Here is an 18,237-nt window from a genome sequence, read left to right as displayed (position 1 = left end):
AAATCTGCAGTTTTTCTCGTTTTTCAACTGTCAAGCATGGTGGCGGTGACTAATCCCTCTGTGGTATAATGTTGCCGTTTGGTAACAAATCACTTGAAGTCCTTCCACACACATACAGTACCTCCTATTTTACGGTGTAGTGCACTGAAAGAGACGAGATCCTAAGAGAAACGATAGCAGTGTTTAAATTTGTCACAGTTTTCTGGAGGGAAGTTTGACACCCTTCTATACAGACCTCTTCACAGGAAGGAGCCTCACCATTTGACTCCTCAGAAATCATGAAATAGTCATTTTATGAGAGCTTTTGACCAGGGAAAAAATACATCAACAATAAATGAGGTAAGTTCACTATTCTGTCATTTATTGTGCTGCATTTAATCATTTAATAATGATAAACTGTTAAATTGTTGATATCGCCATATGGCAACACTGTACCATTATGGCTGCCATTGTATTGCTAGCCCAGCATATTGATCATCTAGACTCTGCTATAATAATGCATTTTTGGAGTCCTTTCCATATTGCATATGACTAAATTTGATACTCTTTTTTTTTTCCTATTTACATCATTAATGCAACAACGTTTCAGTTTCATAGGAAGAAAACCAAACTAGCAGTTCGTTTTTATGGTAGTGAGGAGGAATTAGGATTCAGTGATGAAGAAAACGAGCAGCTTGTAACTTTGCAGTGAGGATGATGAAGAGTATGAGCCAGAGAATAAGGAAAGGAGGGACAGTGAGGGTGAATGTGCCATTATTACTTGTGTGTTGCATTAAAGTGGCAGGTTCATAACATACTAAGGATGTTTGTTTGTTTTCTAGGTCCGTCTCCTCCACTGGAAGCTGAGAGGAACTGCTTCATCAGCTTCCGCAAGCAGTAAGACAATCAAATGAAAACCATTATATCAATGAAATGTGCCAATAAAATGTTGAAAAACATTGTTAAATTGTTTTTAGCTTTCAAATGAGTTTCATTGTTAACTATTATTGCTACTGGAGACTATTTAGACTAGAACTTGAGTAAGTTTTTTACAATAATAAGCCAAAATCTTGTTTCCAATAATTTCCACTATGGTGATGTGGGCTGGATTTGCGGTCACTGTATCGACCAGGAGCCCCTCTGGATGCTGAAGTATTATGTTTTTAAATAAGATTTATTCTGCTGAAGTCTGAACCGTATATTTAGACATATATAGAATCTATATTATAGATTTGAATCACAATCAGGTGCTTTGTGGTAAACTAGAATATTGAAAAGATTTCTACAGGGTGTAAAAAGTCTGAAATTAGTTGGTTTTATTTACATTACTCACACTGGCCCCCTGTAGCTCAAAGAATAGACTTTAAAATACTGTTGTTAGTTTATAAATCACTGAATGGTTTAGCACCACAATACATTAAAGATCTGCTGCTGTTGTATCAACCTTCCAGAACCTCTCAGGTTCTGGTTCTGCTCTGCATCCCCAGAACCAGAACCAAACGAGGAGAAGCAGCATTCAGCATCTATGCACCACAAATCTGGAACAAACTTCCAGAAAACTGTAAAACAGCTGAAACACTGACTTCCTTTAAATCTCAACTAAAAACCCACTTGTTTAGAGTTGAATTTGAAAAATAATCAATTACAAATTTATTGACGGAATCTGACTTGATGTGTTTTTATTGTTGATTCTATGTTGCATTGTGGTTTTGTGTTTGATTTGATGTAAATCACTTTGAAATGCCTTGCTGCTGAAATGTGCTATACAAATAAAGTTTGATTTTTTTTTTATTTGATTTGATCAGATGCTCTCCCCTGTGTTCCCACACCAACGTATAGAAACCAGGAATTGGCATCAACAAGATCCATCAACAGCACAGAAAACCCTCCCTTGTAATTTCTGAAGGTTCTTCCACTATGAGCTGGGGGTAAAATGTTCATCTGCTTTCCATCTAAAGCCCCAAGGCAGTGGGGGAACTGACACTTCTGTTGAAAATACAGTCCTTGCTCAAGATGTCTCCAGTTCTTAATCCAAAGCTTTAATTTTAGGTTACGTCTTTTTTGGGTTAAAATAAGCTCAAACTAAAGTTAACGCTTCAACGTCGTCCATGTTTGTTTACGCTAAATTAAAGTGTGGTAGCGCAGAATTTTAAAGGAATAGATTTTTAATCGTGTTGTCTCTCTCACGCTGTGAGAATCGGCCGACAGTTCTAAAATCGTGAAGTGTGAACTGGGCTTAAGATGTATATGGGCTTGTAAGATTCGACTGTTTCTACAATAAAGTTTTGTGAAAAAACTAAAAAATAATAATAGTATATATATATATATATATATATATATATATATATATATATATATATATATATATATAAAGCTTCTCGGGAGGCTGGAAAGTGAGCTGGCTTTGCTGTTGCCTAGCAACATTGCATACATTAGGTTGTTCCACTGATGGAATCTGATGATGTCAAAGTGTTATGATGTCACAAGAGACAGATGTCTTGAATATCCTGCATCTGAATCAAACTAGCAGATCTCAAGCAGGACGGACGTTGGTTTGACCTCATTGGATTTATCGTTGCATTTTTTCGTGGATTTTTTGATAGATTAGTTGGATAGTCAAAATGTCAGGATTTGAAATTGATTCTTTAACTAAGTACCAAATTAGACGTATGAGCAGAGACGAATTAGTCATCTTACTCATGGATTGGTTGGAGAGATTGAAAGGAAGATCTGCATCACTGATTAAGGAGCACAAATTGCAGGAGGAGTTGGAAAAGGCTCAAGAACAGATTGGGCTTCAAAATGAAAAAATTATTTCTCTGACAAAAGAGTTAAACGTCTCCCTGAAGAAGAGCAAAGATTTGGAATACCAGACGGTCCCAAAATTAAAACAAGAAATTGAGAACTGGACTTCCCACAAGAATAAATTATCATCTGAGGTACAAAGTTATCAGCATAAAGTGAAAGATCTTCAAGCCTCTGTCAGAAACCTAGAAAGAAAAACAAGACAGCAAGAAGAAAAGTTGGAAGAACAGAGACAAATGTGTCAAGTTCCAGAATCCATAGTGAAGAGAGAACAGCATGCAAGTGAGGTGGAGAGACTGAAAGCTGAGTTGTCCAGAAAGGTCAATGATATTGGGATCAAGAATATTGAAATCAAAAAAGAACGAGAGAGATCCAGACTACTGGAGGCCAAAGTAAAAGCTCTGGAAAGGAATTTGACTGAGGCACAAAAGGAAAATAAAGACCTCATTAAGAAACTGGCAAAAACACCAATGGAGGAAGCGATTGAAAAAACCAGGATCGCTTTTGAAGCCAGAATTGATTTTGACACGTTGGCCAAAGAAAAGCAGAGAAGCAGAGCATTACAGGAATGTCTCACAAGAAAAGACCGGCAACTGCATAAACTACAGGAGGACCAGTCTAAGAAACGCTGCACATTCTCAGATCTCACAAAAGAGGCTCAGGATATCATAAAAATACTTGAAAAAAGGTCACACACAACTGCAAGTTGTCGAAGAGAAACACAGACAAGAACCATGCAGGAGACGGAACCCAAGGATTTGGGGGAACCGTCCCACAATAAAATGGCCGAGGTAAAAGAAAATACTGATACATTTTTACCAAAAATCGATGCGTCGACCGTCCAGCCATCTACACCACAATCGTTTTCAAATTACAAATCGTTACGTCTGGGCGATGCCAAGTCAGACGTAGACGTCCAACATTACCTGGCGAACCCAGGGAAGATAAAACTGCTGAAGCCTTCGCCCCCTAGCACAGCAAAACCGAAAAGATCAGGTTTTACATCAGCAGGCAGGACCCCCTGGAAACTCTAAGGGGACAAAATATAGCAAAAAATAGTAGCCAATTGAAGTGATCAGATTAATTGGAGTCTTTTAAATTTACTTTTGTCTCTTGCTCACAAGCTGTTGGAGACACTCTTTAAACTCAACACAGGTTTTCTCCGGGTGCTCCGGTTTGTCCTACCTTCATGGAAAAAATCGATTAGTTTAAATGGTGTCTTTTAAATTTACCTTTGTCTCTCTCTCACTTACTGTTGGAGAGGCAAATAATATGAATTGATTAACTTATGCGATCTAAAGCGGAAGAAGATGGATGGCTGGATGGATATCATAAAAATACTTGAAAAAGTATTTTTATGACGCCTCTTGGATTAACTAATAACGTTTAGACTTTTATTGATTCTTGCAGTTTGGCCATAACCATAATCAACTTTAGATTAACTCATTAATCAATAACTTGCATCCCTACCTGTACTGAACTTTGTGTTTCTTTCTGCGATACTCTTTAGATGGGATGCCCAGATTTTCTCCGGGTTCTCCGGTTTTTTCTTCCATTCAGGAGGAAAAATCTTTATGGTGGCCTAAAGAAGTGATTAGATTAATTGGAGTCTTTTAAATGTACTTTGTGTCTCGCTCACTAACTGTTGGAGACACTCTTTAAACTCAATGCACAGGTTTTCTCCGGGTTCTCCGGTTTTTCCTACCATCAGAAAAAAAAGTGATGAGGTTTGACTTGACGCTTTGAAGCTGAAGTTGAATGTAGAAACAAAACTGAAGCTACAGGATTTCCTCAACTGCTTTAGTCAGTTTATTTTCAAACTACTTGTTGGATATTTTTTAGCTCCAGACGACTCAAAAAGATTTGGATGAGGGTTGTTTAATGTTTTATTTATTTTTCTTAGCTTAAACATCTACAGAAAAATGAAATTTTCTTTTGCAATCAGTTCCCTTTAATATTATTTTTAATACTGCAAAACAGTCCATTTCTACAAAAACTGTCTAAAGTTATATAATGAGAAAACAAAAAACAAACAGTTTTTGAATCATAATTTTCAGATTTATCACAATAGTACAAAATATCACAATAAAATTTCATGTCTGTAAACTAGAGTTGAAATTGTATTGTGATATCTTGTACTATCGTGATAAGACTGAAAATTATGATTCAAAAACTGTTTGTTTGGGGCGTGCTGTGGCGGCGTAGGGGACAGCGCCGCCCTGATGCGGCCGTCGTGGGTTCGATTCCCAGACCCGGCAACATTTGCCGCATGTCATTTCCTCTCAACCTACTGTCATATAAGGGACACTAGAGGCCATAAAAAGAAAAAAAAATGTCTTGCAATATCCAGCCTCTCCTCCTTTTTACTACGGATCTGAAATGACAATTTTATACATCACTTGAAAGATCTTCAGCAATAATTATTTCATAATATAAATGATTTTGTCTCGTCAGGACTATCTGATCTTGTATTGTCACGTCTTAAAATAATGGCCCGAGTCTCTTTTTTTCTTCCAAAAGATAGATGGTTTAATAAGTTATCACGTGAAAAGACTTGAGGGATTTTAATTGCGTTTCTTAGAAGCAACAAAATTGTGAAATTGTTAATCGACGTTAGCATAATATTGACAGTTTTGCGCACATTTGTAACGGAAACGGCGCTACCAGACCTTTAGCCTACCTGAACACGGGCAGGTTGAAAAGAATAATTCTACCTGGGTTACTCAACAATATTAAAGTTAAAAGTAGTTGTTTTTTTAGGCAGAACAACATCCGTCAATGTTGACTTCATGACCAGCTGTTTGATTCCAGTGTGAATGCTGAGCTGAGCTAGCCTCGCTAGCACATGCTAACCAGTTAGCAGGTCAAATGTTAATGTTTTCTTGAATCTCTTCTTGTTTGTTGTGAACTAAAGTCATAAAGACAACCCACTGAGTTTATAGCTATCATACAGCATCAGGTTTAATCCTGTGAAAGAGTTTGATAATGGTGTACAGTAAAATGATGAGGCTTATTCTGCTCTCTTCTCAAACCAAACTGGAAAAGAAATTTGCTTGTTAACATACGAGGAAGAAAGCAGTTTCATGTGCAGAAATGGCAAGAAAACGTAAAACCTGACTAAATTTCAGGTCCCTTCAGGTTTAAACATGAATATGGACATGACTTTGTATTAAACGAACCACTGTGATTTAGTCGTTCTTCTTTCAACGTGGCTGAAGCCTGACCTGTTACTTGCTGATTTGGACTGCAGTAATCTGATTCAGGTCTGTACAAAGGCACAAACCCTCATTAGCGGGCCCCGCGGTGCGTTCAGGGTCTGCTGCCAGTCTGCAAGCAAAGAAGATTTTAAAAATGTGGAGAAAATAATGAGACTGAAAAAAGAAATGATAAATGAAACGCTGTTCTGATCTATTTCTCGGGTCACTGTGAGGCCTGGTCTCTTTTTTTTTTTTTTTTTGTGCTTTACACATTAACACTTCCCTTCAGTGGGTTACCTACTGTGCAGTCATTAAGGAGTGTGCCACTGCTCAAATGGTTGGGTCAGTTGGACTAAATCCGACTCTGATGGCCATTGTAGAAAGAGAACAAAGGTTACTGGCCAAAACACTCTGAAATTTTTAGATTAATCTCAAATTTTCTAGAAAAAAAAAAAGACAATTAAAAATTTGTTTGAAAAGATTTTCTAGAAAACTCTGTCTTCCAAAAGCTGAAATTTTGCTTGAAGAAAACAATGAGATTAGTCTTAGTCAAAGATTTCTGAGTTTAGAAATCTTCGACTTTTAAAGCTTGGGAAATGTTTGATTTTGAAACTCAGAAACTGCAACATCTCAAATTGTATTTTTTTTCTAGCAAATTTTTAGACTTTCTAACTCAGAAATTAACAAGTTTTTTTTCTAGAACATTTCTGAGCTTGTTCTCAAAATTTCAGTGTTTTTTTTGTTTTCCTTGCAAATTTATTCATCTTCTCTTTCTCTGTCTGCAATGGCCCTAACACGCTGGTTGTTTTCTCATGAGAAACAACCAGAGGAAAACAGGATTTAAAGGAGAAAAGAGGAAGTGATGAATGTCGGTTAGTGAAAGAGGAAGAGAAAGCCGTTTCTTTGTTTAGGCTAAATCAAATACAGCAGGATGTTTTTGACACAAACATGAATGATAGTTCTACTAAAGTGATGGCATGAGTCAGTTTGGATCATGTGAGTCCTGTTGACATTGATGGTCGTCTGTGTGACACCATGATGACAGGCTGGCAAACGATGGGGTTTCTAATTACTGGTTGTGTTCCATTAAACATGATCCAGAAAATCAGTGTTTCCTCTAATAGGTATCATAATCCAACTCAGATATTCAGATTATTCTGTTAGAAACCGGAAAGAAATTTACCTCCAGCTGGAAGAACTTTTCCTGTCCTGTTTTTCATTCAGAAACCATTTTTCTATTCAAATGGTCTAGAGATGCTCTCTAAAATAGAACAAATAGAACATTTGTTTAAAACATTTCTGTATCAAATTCCACCTGTTTGTTATTTAAATAAAACTTAGTTTGTGCAGAAAATTCTGACACTTAAATGATCAGTATTAGGTTAGCTTGGGTGCTTGGCTTTTATCTAAAAAATAATAATAAAAATCTAAGTATTTTTAAAAATACATACGGTGATCGAGTTGATGCATGATGTCATAAGCAGTAAAGTCACAAATAGGAACGGCAAAAATCCATTTTAAATCAAATTTTTGAGCATTTCAAATCGATTCAGAATTGCCAGGATTAGGAATTGTGGTTCTCTGTTCCTCTAGCTAATATCAAGTTGAGGAAAAATATTCTTAAAATATTATAAAATATTTATCGGAACTTCAGCTAGCTGTTAGCATGAGGTCACACTACTTCGAGGTTTGGCTCGTACTTAGAGCTGCAGTTCCCAAGCTTCCGCCTCACGGAGCAGCCCTTCCTCACTCAGCTCCTTCAGACTAGCCAGCAGCAATTAGCAAACACCTTGAAGAATATCAGCTGAGCTCATTATAAGAGCTACTTCTTAGTAAAACTCTGATAAAAATGTTGTGAAAGGGTTTATAGAGGAGCCGTGAAAGCGGAGTTTCAGAAAGAGCAGGAGCTTCTTAAAGAGGCGGAGACCCAATTTCAAGGTGTTAAATTACAATGTCAAATTCAAAGTCATATTTTTATGACAACTGAACGTAACACAGCTGCTTGATTGTGCTCTAAAATGGCACTATGTCCCTGCAAAACAATAACGCTGCCCCTTTAAAAACTTTCCTGATCTAATATTTATATTGTCTTGTGTTGTAGATTGTTCTTAACGCTGGAAAAAAAAAAAGAAAGTTCCAGCTAGTTTTCCTTCTGTGACCCTGAAGCGTTTTCTTCGTCTCTCATTCCTGAAGGCCTATTGGCTTAACTGCTTCAGTTCCTGGTGTTCGTCTCCGCCGTCCCTCATCTGAGCCAAATCTCTTTGTAATTCTGCTCCGTTAAAGGTGAGGCTCGGAGAAAAGCTCTCCGATGATTATTATTTATCTCACTGTGAATGAAAAGAGTTTTCCATTAAAGCCACTAATGCAGAACCTCTATTCCGCAGCGCAGCAGGAGCAGAGTGCTTGTTGGCAAGCTGCCACTTCACATCACATCACACACACACACACACACACACACACACACGCCGACACACACACAGACAGGTCTGAACACCTGATGACAGCCGTTCTGTTTTACCACGTCCTCGCCGCTGCGGCCTCGTGTTCTCATGAAGCGAAGCACTCTAAAACTAATTTAGCCTGTTTGTTAATTACCTGTTGTTCCTCACTGCGGTTATTATTTAGTCTGATGCTTCTGCACATTATGTCACTCTGCTGAGTTTGACCAGAAAAGAATCAAATGGTCTTGCAAAACAATTTGAATAAAAAAAAATCTAAGGCTCGTGGCGATTCGCAGTTGTTAGTTTTCGCTTAAAGACAAAAGTTTAATTTTAAACACAAATTTAGTTCAATGTGTGGTTTCACTTAATCATTGTCATTTTTTCTTTTTTAATTGTTAAAAGAGAAATAGTTTCCCAGTCTGTCTTATTCAGTGGCATCTCAGGACCACTGTAGAAAAAAAGAGGAAAATTACATCAAAAAACTCAGAAATTGTAAAGAAAAATATGGAAATTTTCTGTATTTGCGAAGTCAAAATATTTTGCCTTTTGGAAATTTTCTGAGTTTCAGAAGTGGAATTTTTTTATTTATTTTTGAAGCTCAAAAAGTTCCTTGTTTTTTCTAGTATTTATATTAGATCAATCTCAAAAGTTTGGGTTTTTTTTGGTGGAAATGTACTCCTCTTCTATTGTTTCTCTATGTACAGTAACCCTAATAATCCATCAGTGTATAATCTGCTGATATTTTTATCTAACTGTTTCAAACAGCTGTTCTGCTAATGCACTGTAATACAAGTATGTAGTGTCTTTTAAAAATACCTAAATTAATTGCTCTGTTTTGGGGGGAAACGATTGGAATTAGAGCTATTTTTGACTTCATAAAACTGACTTCATAGAGTCATAAAATCTCCTTGGATGTTTCATGTTTAGCAACGTGACGAGAGTAAACATTGTTAGACTTAAAGTGTGATGTGACCTCTGCACACGGTCTCCCTGGGAAACCATTTCTTATGTTTTTAAGTCCTAACCGAGGTTTAACGTTTTCTACAGTAAACATGCATCTCTGTTATTTACTTCCGACTTCTAAACTTTTACAGGATTATTATTATTGTTATTATCATTATTGTTATATTTAGGATTAGTTTTTACCAACGAGGAGGTTAAACTGAAGCAATAACCTGAGTTGTCATAATCTTAATAAAACTTTGATTTTTTTATTATGGGGTCCAAATTTACTGGCGGCGCCCATGGATGTATGGGATTATGATCTGACTTTTGTTTTTTTTTTTCTTTAATCTTTGAACGGGCAGCTGTCTTCTTTGATTTGTGTTCAGAGTGGGATCTGAGGCTAACGTCTGCTAACGGCAGGTGTGGATTCATATAAAGTGACAAGTCTTTACAGGAGCGCAGCAAGGGGGGGGCGTAAAATCAATCAATTATATGCTTGAAATAAAATGGGGCCTTTTTTTTTTAAAACTCCTTGATGGTGCCACAATCATTTAACAATAAATCCATCTGCAAAGGATTTTTTTTTCTTCCTCTCCAGTGGCGTGATGGACGGGGAAGCCATTGTTTCTGGGTCCCATTCATTGTCCCGCTGAAATACAGTGAGTCATACATGTGGGATCGTTGTTCTGTACCGGGGCCTGCATGCGCGCAGCCTGACAGGTATTTCATTATTGGGACTGCAGGGAGCTGCAAGCGAGCTGACTGGACTGACATCCACTTCCTACCAAAACACCCTTAATTTATTCGCCTTTTTTCGAGCTAAAATGGAACAAAACTACGTATTTCAGAGCGAGCTTTGAGAAAGGAGCGAGGAGCTCAGGCTCTGAGGGAAAATCCAAGCAAAAAGGTGAAGTGCTGTCTGGAACTAAAAGGCTTGTAAGAGACCTGCCAACTTCTAATTTCTTATATTGAAACTGTCCTATTCCAATAACAGCAGAGATTAAAGTTTTTTTTTTGTTGTTTTTTTTTTTTAAGAAGAGCTTTATCATGAAAGACAACATCCTTGTTTTCACTGGAGGTGAAATACAAAGAAAAAGACATTAGGCAGAAAGGAGCAGCACTAGTACGTTTCTATTAAAGTAGCAGTATTATGTAAAATCAGCTTTTTTGATCTTTACATCATATTATAATGTTATTCCCTCATCAAAAGCATAGCTACTATTCCTTTTAAAATGGTTCCTTTGATCAGCATTACCCCCAATGCTCGGTCAATCTTTGGTGGAGAGTCCATCTCCCTCCAAAGCATTGTGTTTGTGTTGGTAAAATAATCACATAAACCTCAAACAAGTGGAAGAACCCAGTGATTTATTTGTGTTTTGAAAGGCTGGTCTACAGAATGTGGTGCCATCTAGTGGCGCCAGTTGTAAATTTCAGCCAATCCTCACTATTTAGGCTAGTAAAAACTAGTCCCCTGTTTTTACGCTTTGCTTCATACGGAGGATCTGGTGATAACCAACAATCCCAGTTGGTTCTTCTATTAAAACATCCAACAGTTTTAGTAGTTGGAAGACAGACTGCATCCATCCACCCATTAGAGGTGAGTGGATGGATGCAAAATATTGGATCACTATTGGATTTATTGGACTTTAGCTTCAGTTTCTCTCTTTAAATTTTATTTCATTTTTGTTTTGTTCTCAAATGATACTTCTTGCTCATTGTTTATGCAGGAAAAGATGCACAAAAATGTTTAGTTTTTCTAGTGTTTCTGTTTATCATGTTCCTATTATATCAGAGTATTTTGCAGACACCTGTAAACTTTGTCCAAATTCTGATCTACACTGCAAAAACGCTAAATCTTACCAAGTAATTTTGGTGTAGTCTGTCGTCCAAATATTTTAGCACACTTGAAATAAGACAAAATTAACTGATAAGCAACTTTTCATCAAGAAATTTTGACCATGTCCACTGGCAGATTATTTCACTTAAAACAAGACATTTCCCCCATGTCAGAAGAAATTGTTGACTTTAAACAAGCTCCTATATCTTGCTGAAAAGGTACTTGTAAGTTAGTTATGTCTTACTTCAAGTCTAATAGATATTTGTACTATATAAAATATTTTGTTTTTGTAGTACATTTTAACAAAAATAACTAAAGGAAAAACCACAAAAACACCAAAAGATCAGAAGTCTGATGATATATCAAACCTGAATGAAAAAGTATTGCCATCTGTATCATATAATATCACATCGTATCAATATCTGCGATACAGATTCTCTATTTATCAGATTAATACCAAAATGTGTGGTATCGTACATCTCTACCATCCATCCATCTTCTCTGGCTTCTTTATCCAAACTGGGTCGTGGGTCTCCAGCATGTACCTTACTACTGTAATTTAAAGAAACCTTCCACATCCAAATAGGAATGAACTACAGCCATGATAAATCTCAACCCTCAGAAGAAACACGAGGTGCAACCAGGAGATGTCACTGTATCTAAGAAATAGAGCCACATGCTGTACAGGCGCTCTCTGACACATGAAGGAGGACAGTCAAAGCGGCTGTGTCCTGAAGGTGTATTCCACATGTGTGAGTCACTGGTGTGAATCAGTGTGTTCTGTTTGGATGTGTTTTCACTTTTTAAGTGACTCACTCTGAAGTTGGCTGAGAAAACACATGCAGCTATGTTGAAGCAGGATGTGGATGCACAGACGGGGCAAGAAGCTCTCAGTTTTTGGCTGTGCACATCGGGGCGCTTTCAACAGCCAGGGGTAATTCATGGTCATTTGTGGAAATGCTGGTTTGTGTGAAATGCGAGTCTGTACCGTCAGATCAACAAACAAAATGTCTGCAGTCTGGCAGGGCAATGGTGAAACAGAGGACATGTCTAAGCTCCCAGAAACGTTCCGTCTCTTTTAACAGAAAATTAATCTCCGCTCGGTTTTTATAGCTTCATTTTTACAGCAGGCTGTAAAGCATTCAGGTTCAGTTCCTTTGGTTTTCTCTAGAAGTTGATAGAAACAATCAAATAAGTAGGTTTTATCTATTGTGTATTGTGTATTTCTTTATGTATTGCTATATTTTCTCAGCCAATTTGAAGTGGAAAACATGAGCACAGCTGACAGTTATATAAAGATGTATTTATTTTAAATAATCTTAATTATTATTGTAAATGATAATTAAAAACTTTCATCTTCAGATAAGTCAATGGCATCTGGATTTTATGTAACGTCATACTTATTAATTTATTTGTTGCTGATTTTATTTTCTTTCAGTTTTCACAGCAATAACCTAGAGATGTGGTTTCTCATATAGTGTTATTTCTGTTGTTGCTGTCTATATCTTGGTAAATATTTTTTTTCTTGTTCAATGTAATGATAATATAATTTTAACTTTCCTGCTAGCTTTGCAATGAAAACATTTAAATAGCTCAACTCTTTTCAAGTTAGATAAATATATTTCTTCTCTATTTCTTTTTTTTTTTCCACATCTGCTGCTTTTCTACCTATATTAATTTCCGGTTCTTCCACATTTGTTAGACCTGACTACCCGGACAGCAGCGGGCAGTTCCGCTCTGCTCGCGCGGCTCTGCTCTGCTGCTTTCAAAGGGAACAGTCGGCGGTTCGTGACTCAGCCGCGAGTCAGCGCAGTCGCGTGCGTGCCTCGAGGCGCGTGGAAGCAGGACGGTTTATCCGCTGGGATGAAAAAGACTAAAAGACACCGCAAAACTTTGTGATGTAAACACAGGACGCGTGGGGCTCGGTAAGGCGAGACAGACGGAAACTGTTATTAAGACTAATGTCACTAAATACGGAGAAAAGTCAGAGACATTCATATAGCTACATGGAGATTCTCTCAAACATCTTCATTCATACCACCGTGGCGGGCGGAAAAAGCCCCCACATAAAGCTACCGCTAACCAAAATAATGATGACTAACATCCTGTGGAAGTTATTAGTTTAGTTGTTGTAAAAAAGAAAAGGAAGAGTTGGAGCCGCTTCTCTGGGTGTTTTTGATCTGGCTTTAAAAAAGAAACATCACAGAAACAATGGAAAAATGCAAGCAACCGTCTTCTGTGTGGCTTTGTTGACACGAAAAGCTTTTGTCCACGTTTTTCTAGACTGAGGTTAAAAGATAACCAGTTAAAATGAGTCATTCAACAGCATTAACCAGTAAAAAGATCTGAGTAGACTGGCTGGAAATGAACAGTTTCTGGTCAGAAGCCTGATTAATTCCGCATTTTCAGACGCATAATGAGGGATGTTACTTCAACTTTAACAGATTTTTGGTCAAATGTCAAAGAAAAAAAAAATTGGGAGCCTTTTGCAGAACATTTGATGATGAGCGCTCTCCATTTGCAAATTGTGGATATTCAACTTGTCCTGTCGCGTTAAGATGTTTCTTTGGCCATTACATGTATGTCTTTTAATCTCTTGACCATTTTGACATTAAATGTGTGAGTTTTTCTATGTAACCTAATAGTTATTAGCTGAAATGATCAGAAAATAGGTTGTGTTGTTGTCAGTCGAAGTCACTCCAAGCATTCAGCTGCCTTAGGTGAAATAGTGTTTATCAGTGCTGACAGAATGTGTGCAAAACACTATATTAGTTTAGGTAACATTATTATCAGGGCCATTGTACATAGAAAAAAATGGAGTAAATTTCTGCCAAAAGACAATAATATTTTCGAGGTTTAAAAGTTGATAAGTTTCTAGAAAAAAACTCATAAATTTCTAGATTAATCTCAGAAATTTTCTAGAAAAACCATGGACAGTTTTGAATTTCAAAAGTCTTTTTTTGTGTTACTTTTTAAACTCAGAAAATTTCCAGAAGTAAAAAAGTTTAACATTTTTGAATCTCAAAAATGTCCATGTTTGTGTGGATAATTTCTAAGATTAATCCCAAAATTTCTAAGTGTAAATGTACTTATTTTTAAATCTAAAATGGCTCTGACGTGTCATTGTACATTGTTGCAACATTTCACTAATGCACTACCTGCATAGATTCCATTACAGTATACAGTATGTGTGTAACCCAGGGTAAAAACTGGCCTTAATCCCGCCTTTGCTGCTCCATAGTCACACAGTGCATTCAACCAATCACTGCATCTGGAGTGGTCATTCAGGCCTGCTCCAGTTCTCCCAGTCAGGTGTGAGGAGGAGAGCTGGAGACAAAGGAGCCACAGGTTTGTTCTTCCAAACAGTTAGTTCATCTCTTTGTTTATTATGCACTTTTAAAACTCACAATATGAAAATCGTGTAGATCTGAACATCCAGTGAGCTTGGAGCCATAAAGTTGTCATGCACTGAACTATATATGGAACTGGTGAGCAGTGAACACAAATGTTGTTTTGTTTGTTTAGCATGTTGGTGGTGGTAGCCAGTGCTAATTGTTTGATCATCAATTGTAACTTCTTAAATTCAATATGTGTTTAAGATAATGAGATAAAGGCTGATATCTTTATTTTGTCTGAAGGATTAGATTGTGGATATAATTGCATTTATTTCTGTATTTAATAACTGAAACAAGTCTAGTTAACTAGCAGGCTGGTAATTTACTGGTCCTGTTTATTTCAACAGGTGACCATTTTTTAGGGTTAAAGGATGGAGAGCTTCTGACAGCTGGCTATGGCCAGGAGAACCTGAAATTCACTCCATACTAGTCTGGTAGGAGTTTGATGGTCCATAACATTTTCCCCTCCATCTCATCATATAGACACACCACCCATCATTCATCTCTTTTCTGTTGGACATTTTCACCTCAAATAACTGGACAATCAAACCATGGAGTTTTTAAATGTGTGCCAGTCAGGCATTGTGCTGACCGGTGGGGAAATTTAGCACTTTTGTGCACATTTATATGGAAGATCTACTGCAGTGCTGTGTATATATATTGTATTTATTTTTTGGGGGTTCTATGTGTGTTTTGTGTCCTGTGGTGTTAATTTTAATTTTCCCTTCTATAAAACACATGGTATTGAAAGCAGTTATTATTTTGTATTGTTTTTTATTGATTACTGACAACAGCTCCAGTAGATGAATGTAGTCTTTTGATATTATATGCCATCGAGTCCCTCGGTACATTAAGTAGTGCTACATTATTGGCGAGCTAGCCAGGAGCTGTTTTGATCAGTAATTAATAGAAAACAGGTTGAATAAAGTTGCACAAATAAGCCTTGGTTCATACTCACCAATTCAATTTCCATCATGGAAGTTTTTGAAACTCTTGGTCTAAAAATATCTAATACAGTATTGACTGATGGAGTCTCAGAGAACCCCACTGATGAACTCATTGATTTTCTTGAACAGTATGATGATATTAAGCAGAAAACTAACATAGGTTTATGTGAATCAGAATTTGATCAAATGTTGGTTGTTGAATATGATTCTGGATTATCTCTAGCATATCTACAATATTACCATATACATTTACATCATTGTATATATTAAGTGTGGGTGATAAATTTCATATTGAAAGGTTATCTGAGATTTATGCCTCAAAGGTTGGTGGCTTAAAGACCGATGAGTATTATTTACAAGAAATTGCCAAGGTGTCTGGAAAAATTATGTTGCACAGAAGTGATATCCCAGATACAGCAGTCTGTTGCAGAGTTATGTCCTGTGGTGCCAGTGAAGGCAAAAGAGGAACAACTTGCAGAGGAAGATGAAGCGCAGCAGCCATCAGCTCATGCCACAATTCAACTCCCTTTTCCTCTGTTTTCTCTTTCACAGTCAGCTCCTCTTCCATCCAGTTCTGTCTCCAGCAGAACTGAAGTGGAAGGTCAGGAGAAGCGGTCCACATCTATTTCTGCTGGTGATCTCAGTCCTCCTGAGGTGCAACACTACATTGTGGAGCATGTTGTCAGGAGTGGGGACAGTTCTCTGCATATGCACACATCCCATAGACTGAGAGCATTCTCTGGAAAAGTCCCCAGGCCAAGTCATGAGACAGACTACGACACATGGCGGATGAGTGTTGATTTAGTTCTTCAAGATCCCTCTATGTCACAGTTGCAATGTACCAGACTAATTTGTGATAGTCTACTTCCACTTGCCTGTGATATAGTGAAACGTTTGAGTCCTGATACAATACCAAAAGTATACATGCAACAACTTTCCAGTGAAAAAAACAGTCTGTTGCAATTCTTTCAGATTCTGAGAGTGTGAAGTCAGTTGTTGAAGAGGAATCAATTGAACCAGAATCCAGTGTTGAAGAGCAACCTGATGTGTCTGCAGAACAAGTTCCACCTTATTCTGAAGACTTGCCTGATCCTGGAAGCCCAGTTGGTGAAACTGTTCCTGCTCCTGATTTTGAAATTACTTCGAATAGATCCCCAAACTTTGATGGCATAAATCAAATTAATGACATCCCTCTAAAACGTTCAACACGTAGAGTGGCGCCTAAACAACTTCAATATACCACTTTAGGCAATCCGCTTATTTCAGTTGTTCAAACTTTATTGCATGGTTTGCCCCATGCTTTAGTTGTGACACTCACCACTTCATGCATTGTTCACATTGTCTAATGTTTACATGTCATGGGACGTGCATGATTTAAGGGGGGGAGGCTACATTAATTAGTGCTGCATGTGCACTATATATAGCATTTGTGGGGTGCAAATTTAATTCTGCCAAATTAGTCACACATCCGTAAAGTCTGTGGTAGCCCGCTCAGATCAAACTGTGGTTCCCACAGGAAAAGCCAATGCTACAGTGTTCTTTACCCACAAACTAAAACACAAAGCCAAAAAAATAAATAAAAAACAGAACTGGCAGCAACAAACAGAATAGTTCTTTCTGGGAAATTTTTTTTTAATTAGTTTAGAAAACTGAAAAAACCTTGGAGAAGATTCACAAACAGCAAACATTGACAACAGTCAGCTTTCCTAACCAATGTAAGGACAACACTTCGGGCTCAAGTTGTGAGCTCTGACTAACTCCGATCGGCTTCCAGAAAAAACATGTAACCTTCCTGTGCCAAGAAAGAAACACCAAGATCTACATGAGGGTGAAGTCCCCCAAATTCTTCCTGGATGAGTGTTGCAGAGCTGAGTCACAGGAAGCTTTTGGTTTAAATTGATCTTGTGATTTTTTACACACATCCTCAGTCAGATATTTGTGCAAAGTAGAATTACTCATAGCAAAGATCATGTTTGAGAGCATTAACATAAGGGCAACATTTCATGTCCAGGAGGTAAGAGTCAAACATATCCACAAAGGACACTCATCTGTGCTGTACCGTATACTGCGAGCTGTGTATTCAGACTGGCCTGTGTACTTTAAATTTTACGCAATTCTTAAAAAAAAAATTTCAATATTGTTAAATCTTTTTATACCACAAGATGAGTCCCTTTCTCCCTTTTAACTCCCAGAATGTAATAACATGGACGTTCCTACGGTCTGTAGAGGAAATGTCCCACTAACATTCCTGAAGATATTTTCATGGTAATGTTCCAGAAATTCAAAGTCATCCTGTTCTGTAAAGTCACTTAGTTTGGTTGCACAACGCCATTAACTACGGGAGATTACAAAGAGTTACACAGGTGAGAGTGGACAGAAACAACAATCATAAACATGTCTACCTTAGTCTTTTACCTCTTTAATGTCAGGTGTAGTAATCTGTCAATCCCCTCATGTGGCACCATGTTGGAGGTCTGCGACAGCGGCCACCATTCAAGCTCCGCCCCTGGCACTGCCCCTCCCACAAACTCACCAACGTGGCTCTATGACTAACCCATCTAGAGATTTGAAAACGTAATTGGCCACCTGTGGGTTTTGAAATCACTCAATACAGATGAGCATTCTGCTGCCAGATGATTTATAGGAGTTCCCAGATGAATTTATTAGGACTGCCTTGTCAGGTTTATTGTC

General features: G+C 37.5%; 1 protein-coding gene across 1 annotated transcript; it reads left to right on the top strand.

The window, feature by feature from the left end:
• Window positions 1-2,497: 2,497 nt before the first annotated feature.
• On the top strand, window positions 2,498-16,653 carry LOC122839705 (golgin subfamily A member 6-like protein 6). The gene is made up of 6 exons (XM_044131540.1): window positions 2,498-3,575; window positions 8,175-8,264; window positions 14,446-14,552; window positions 14,630-14,692; window positions 14,947-15,033; window positions 16,099-16,653. The coding sequence occupies exons 1-2, from the start codon at window positions 2,601-2,603 to the stop codon at window positions 8,229-8,231; spliced, it is 1,032 nt and encodes a 343-aa protein (XP_043987475.1). The 5' UTR covers window positions 2,498-2,600; the 3' UTR covers window positions 8,232-8,264; window positions 14,446-14,552; window positions 14,630-14,692; window positions 14,947-15,033; window positions 16,099-16,653.
• Window positions 16,654-18,237: the final 1,584 nt, after the last annotated feature.

This window comes from Gambusia affinis, linkage group LG11, assembly GCF_019740435.1.
Source record: "Gambusia affinis linkage group LG11, SWU_Gaff_1.0, whole genome shotgun sequence".
Classification (NCBI taxonomy): Eukaryota; Metazoa; Chordata; class Actinopteri; order Cyprinodontiformes; family Poeciliidae; genus Gambusia; species Gambusia affinis.
This window is presented reverse-complemented; position numbering and strand designations above follow the sequence as displayed.

Coding starts and splice junctions, on each gene's coding strand:
- LOC122839705 (XM_044131540.1), top strand. CDS start 2,601: ATGTCAGGATTTGAAATTGATTCTTTAACTAAGTACCAAATTAGACGT. Junction 3,576..8,174: donor CCCACAATAAAATGGCCGAG/GTAAAAGAAAAT, acceptor TCATTCCTGAAG/GCCTATTGGCTTAACTGCTT.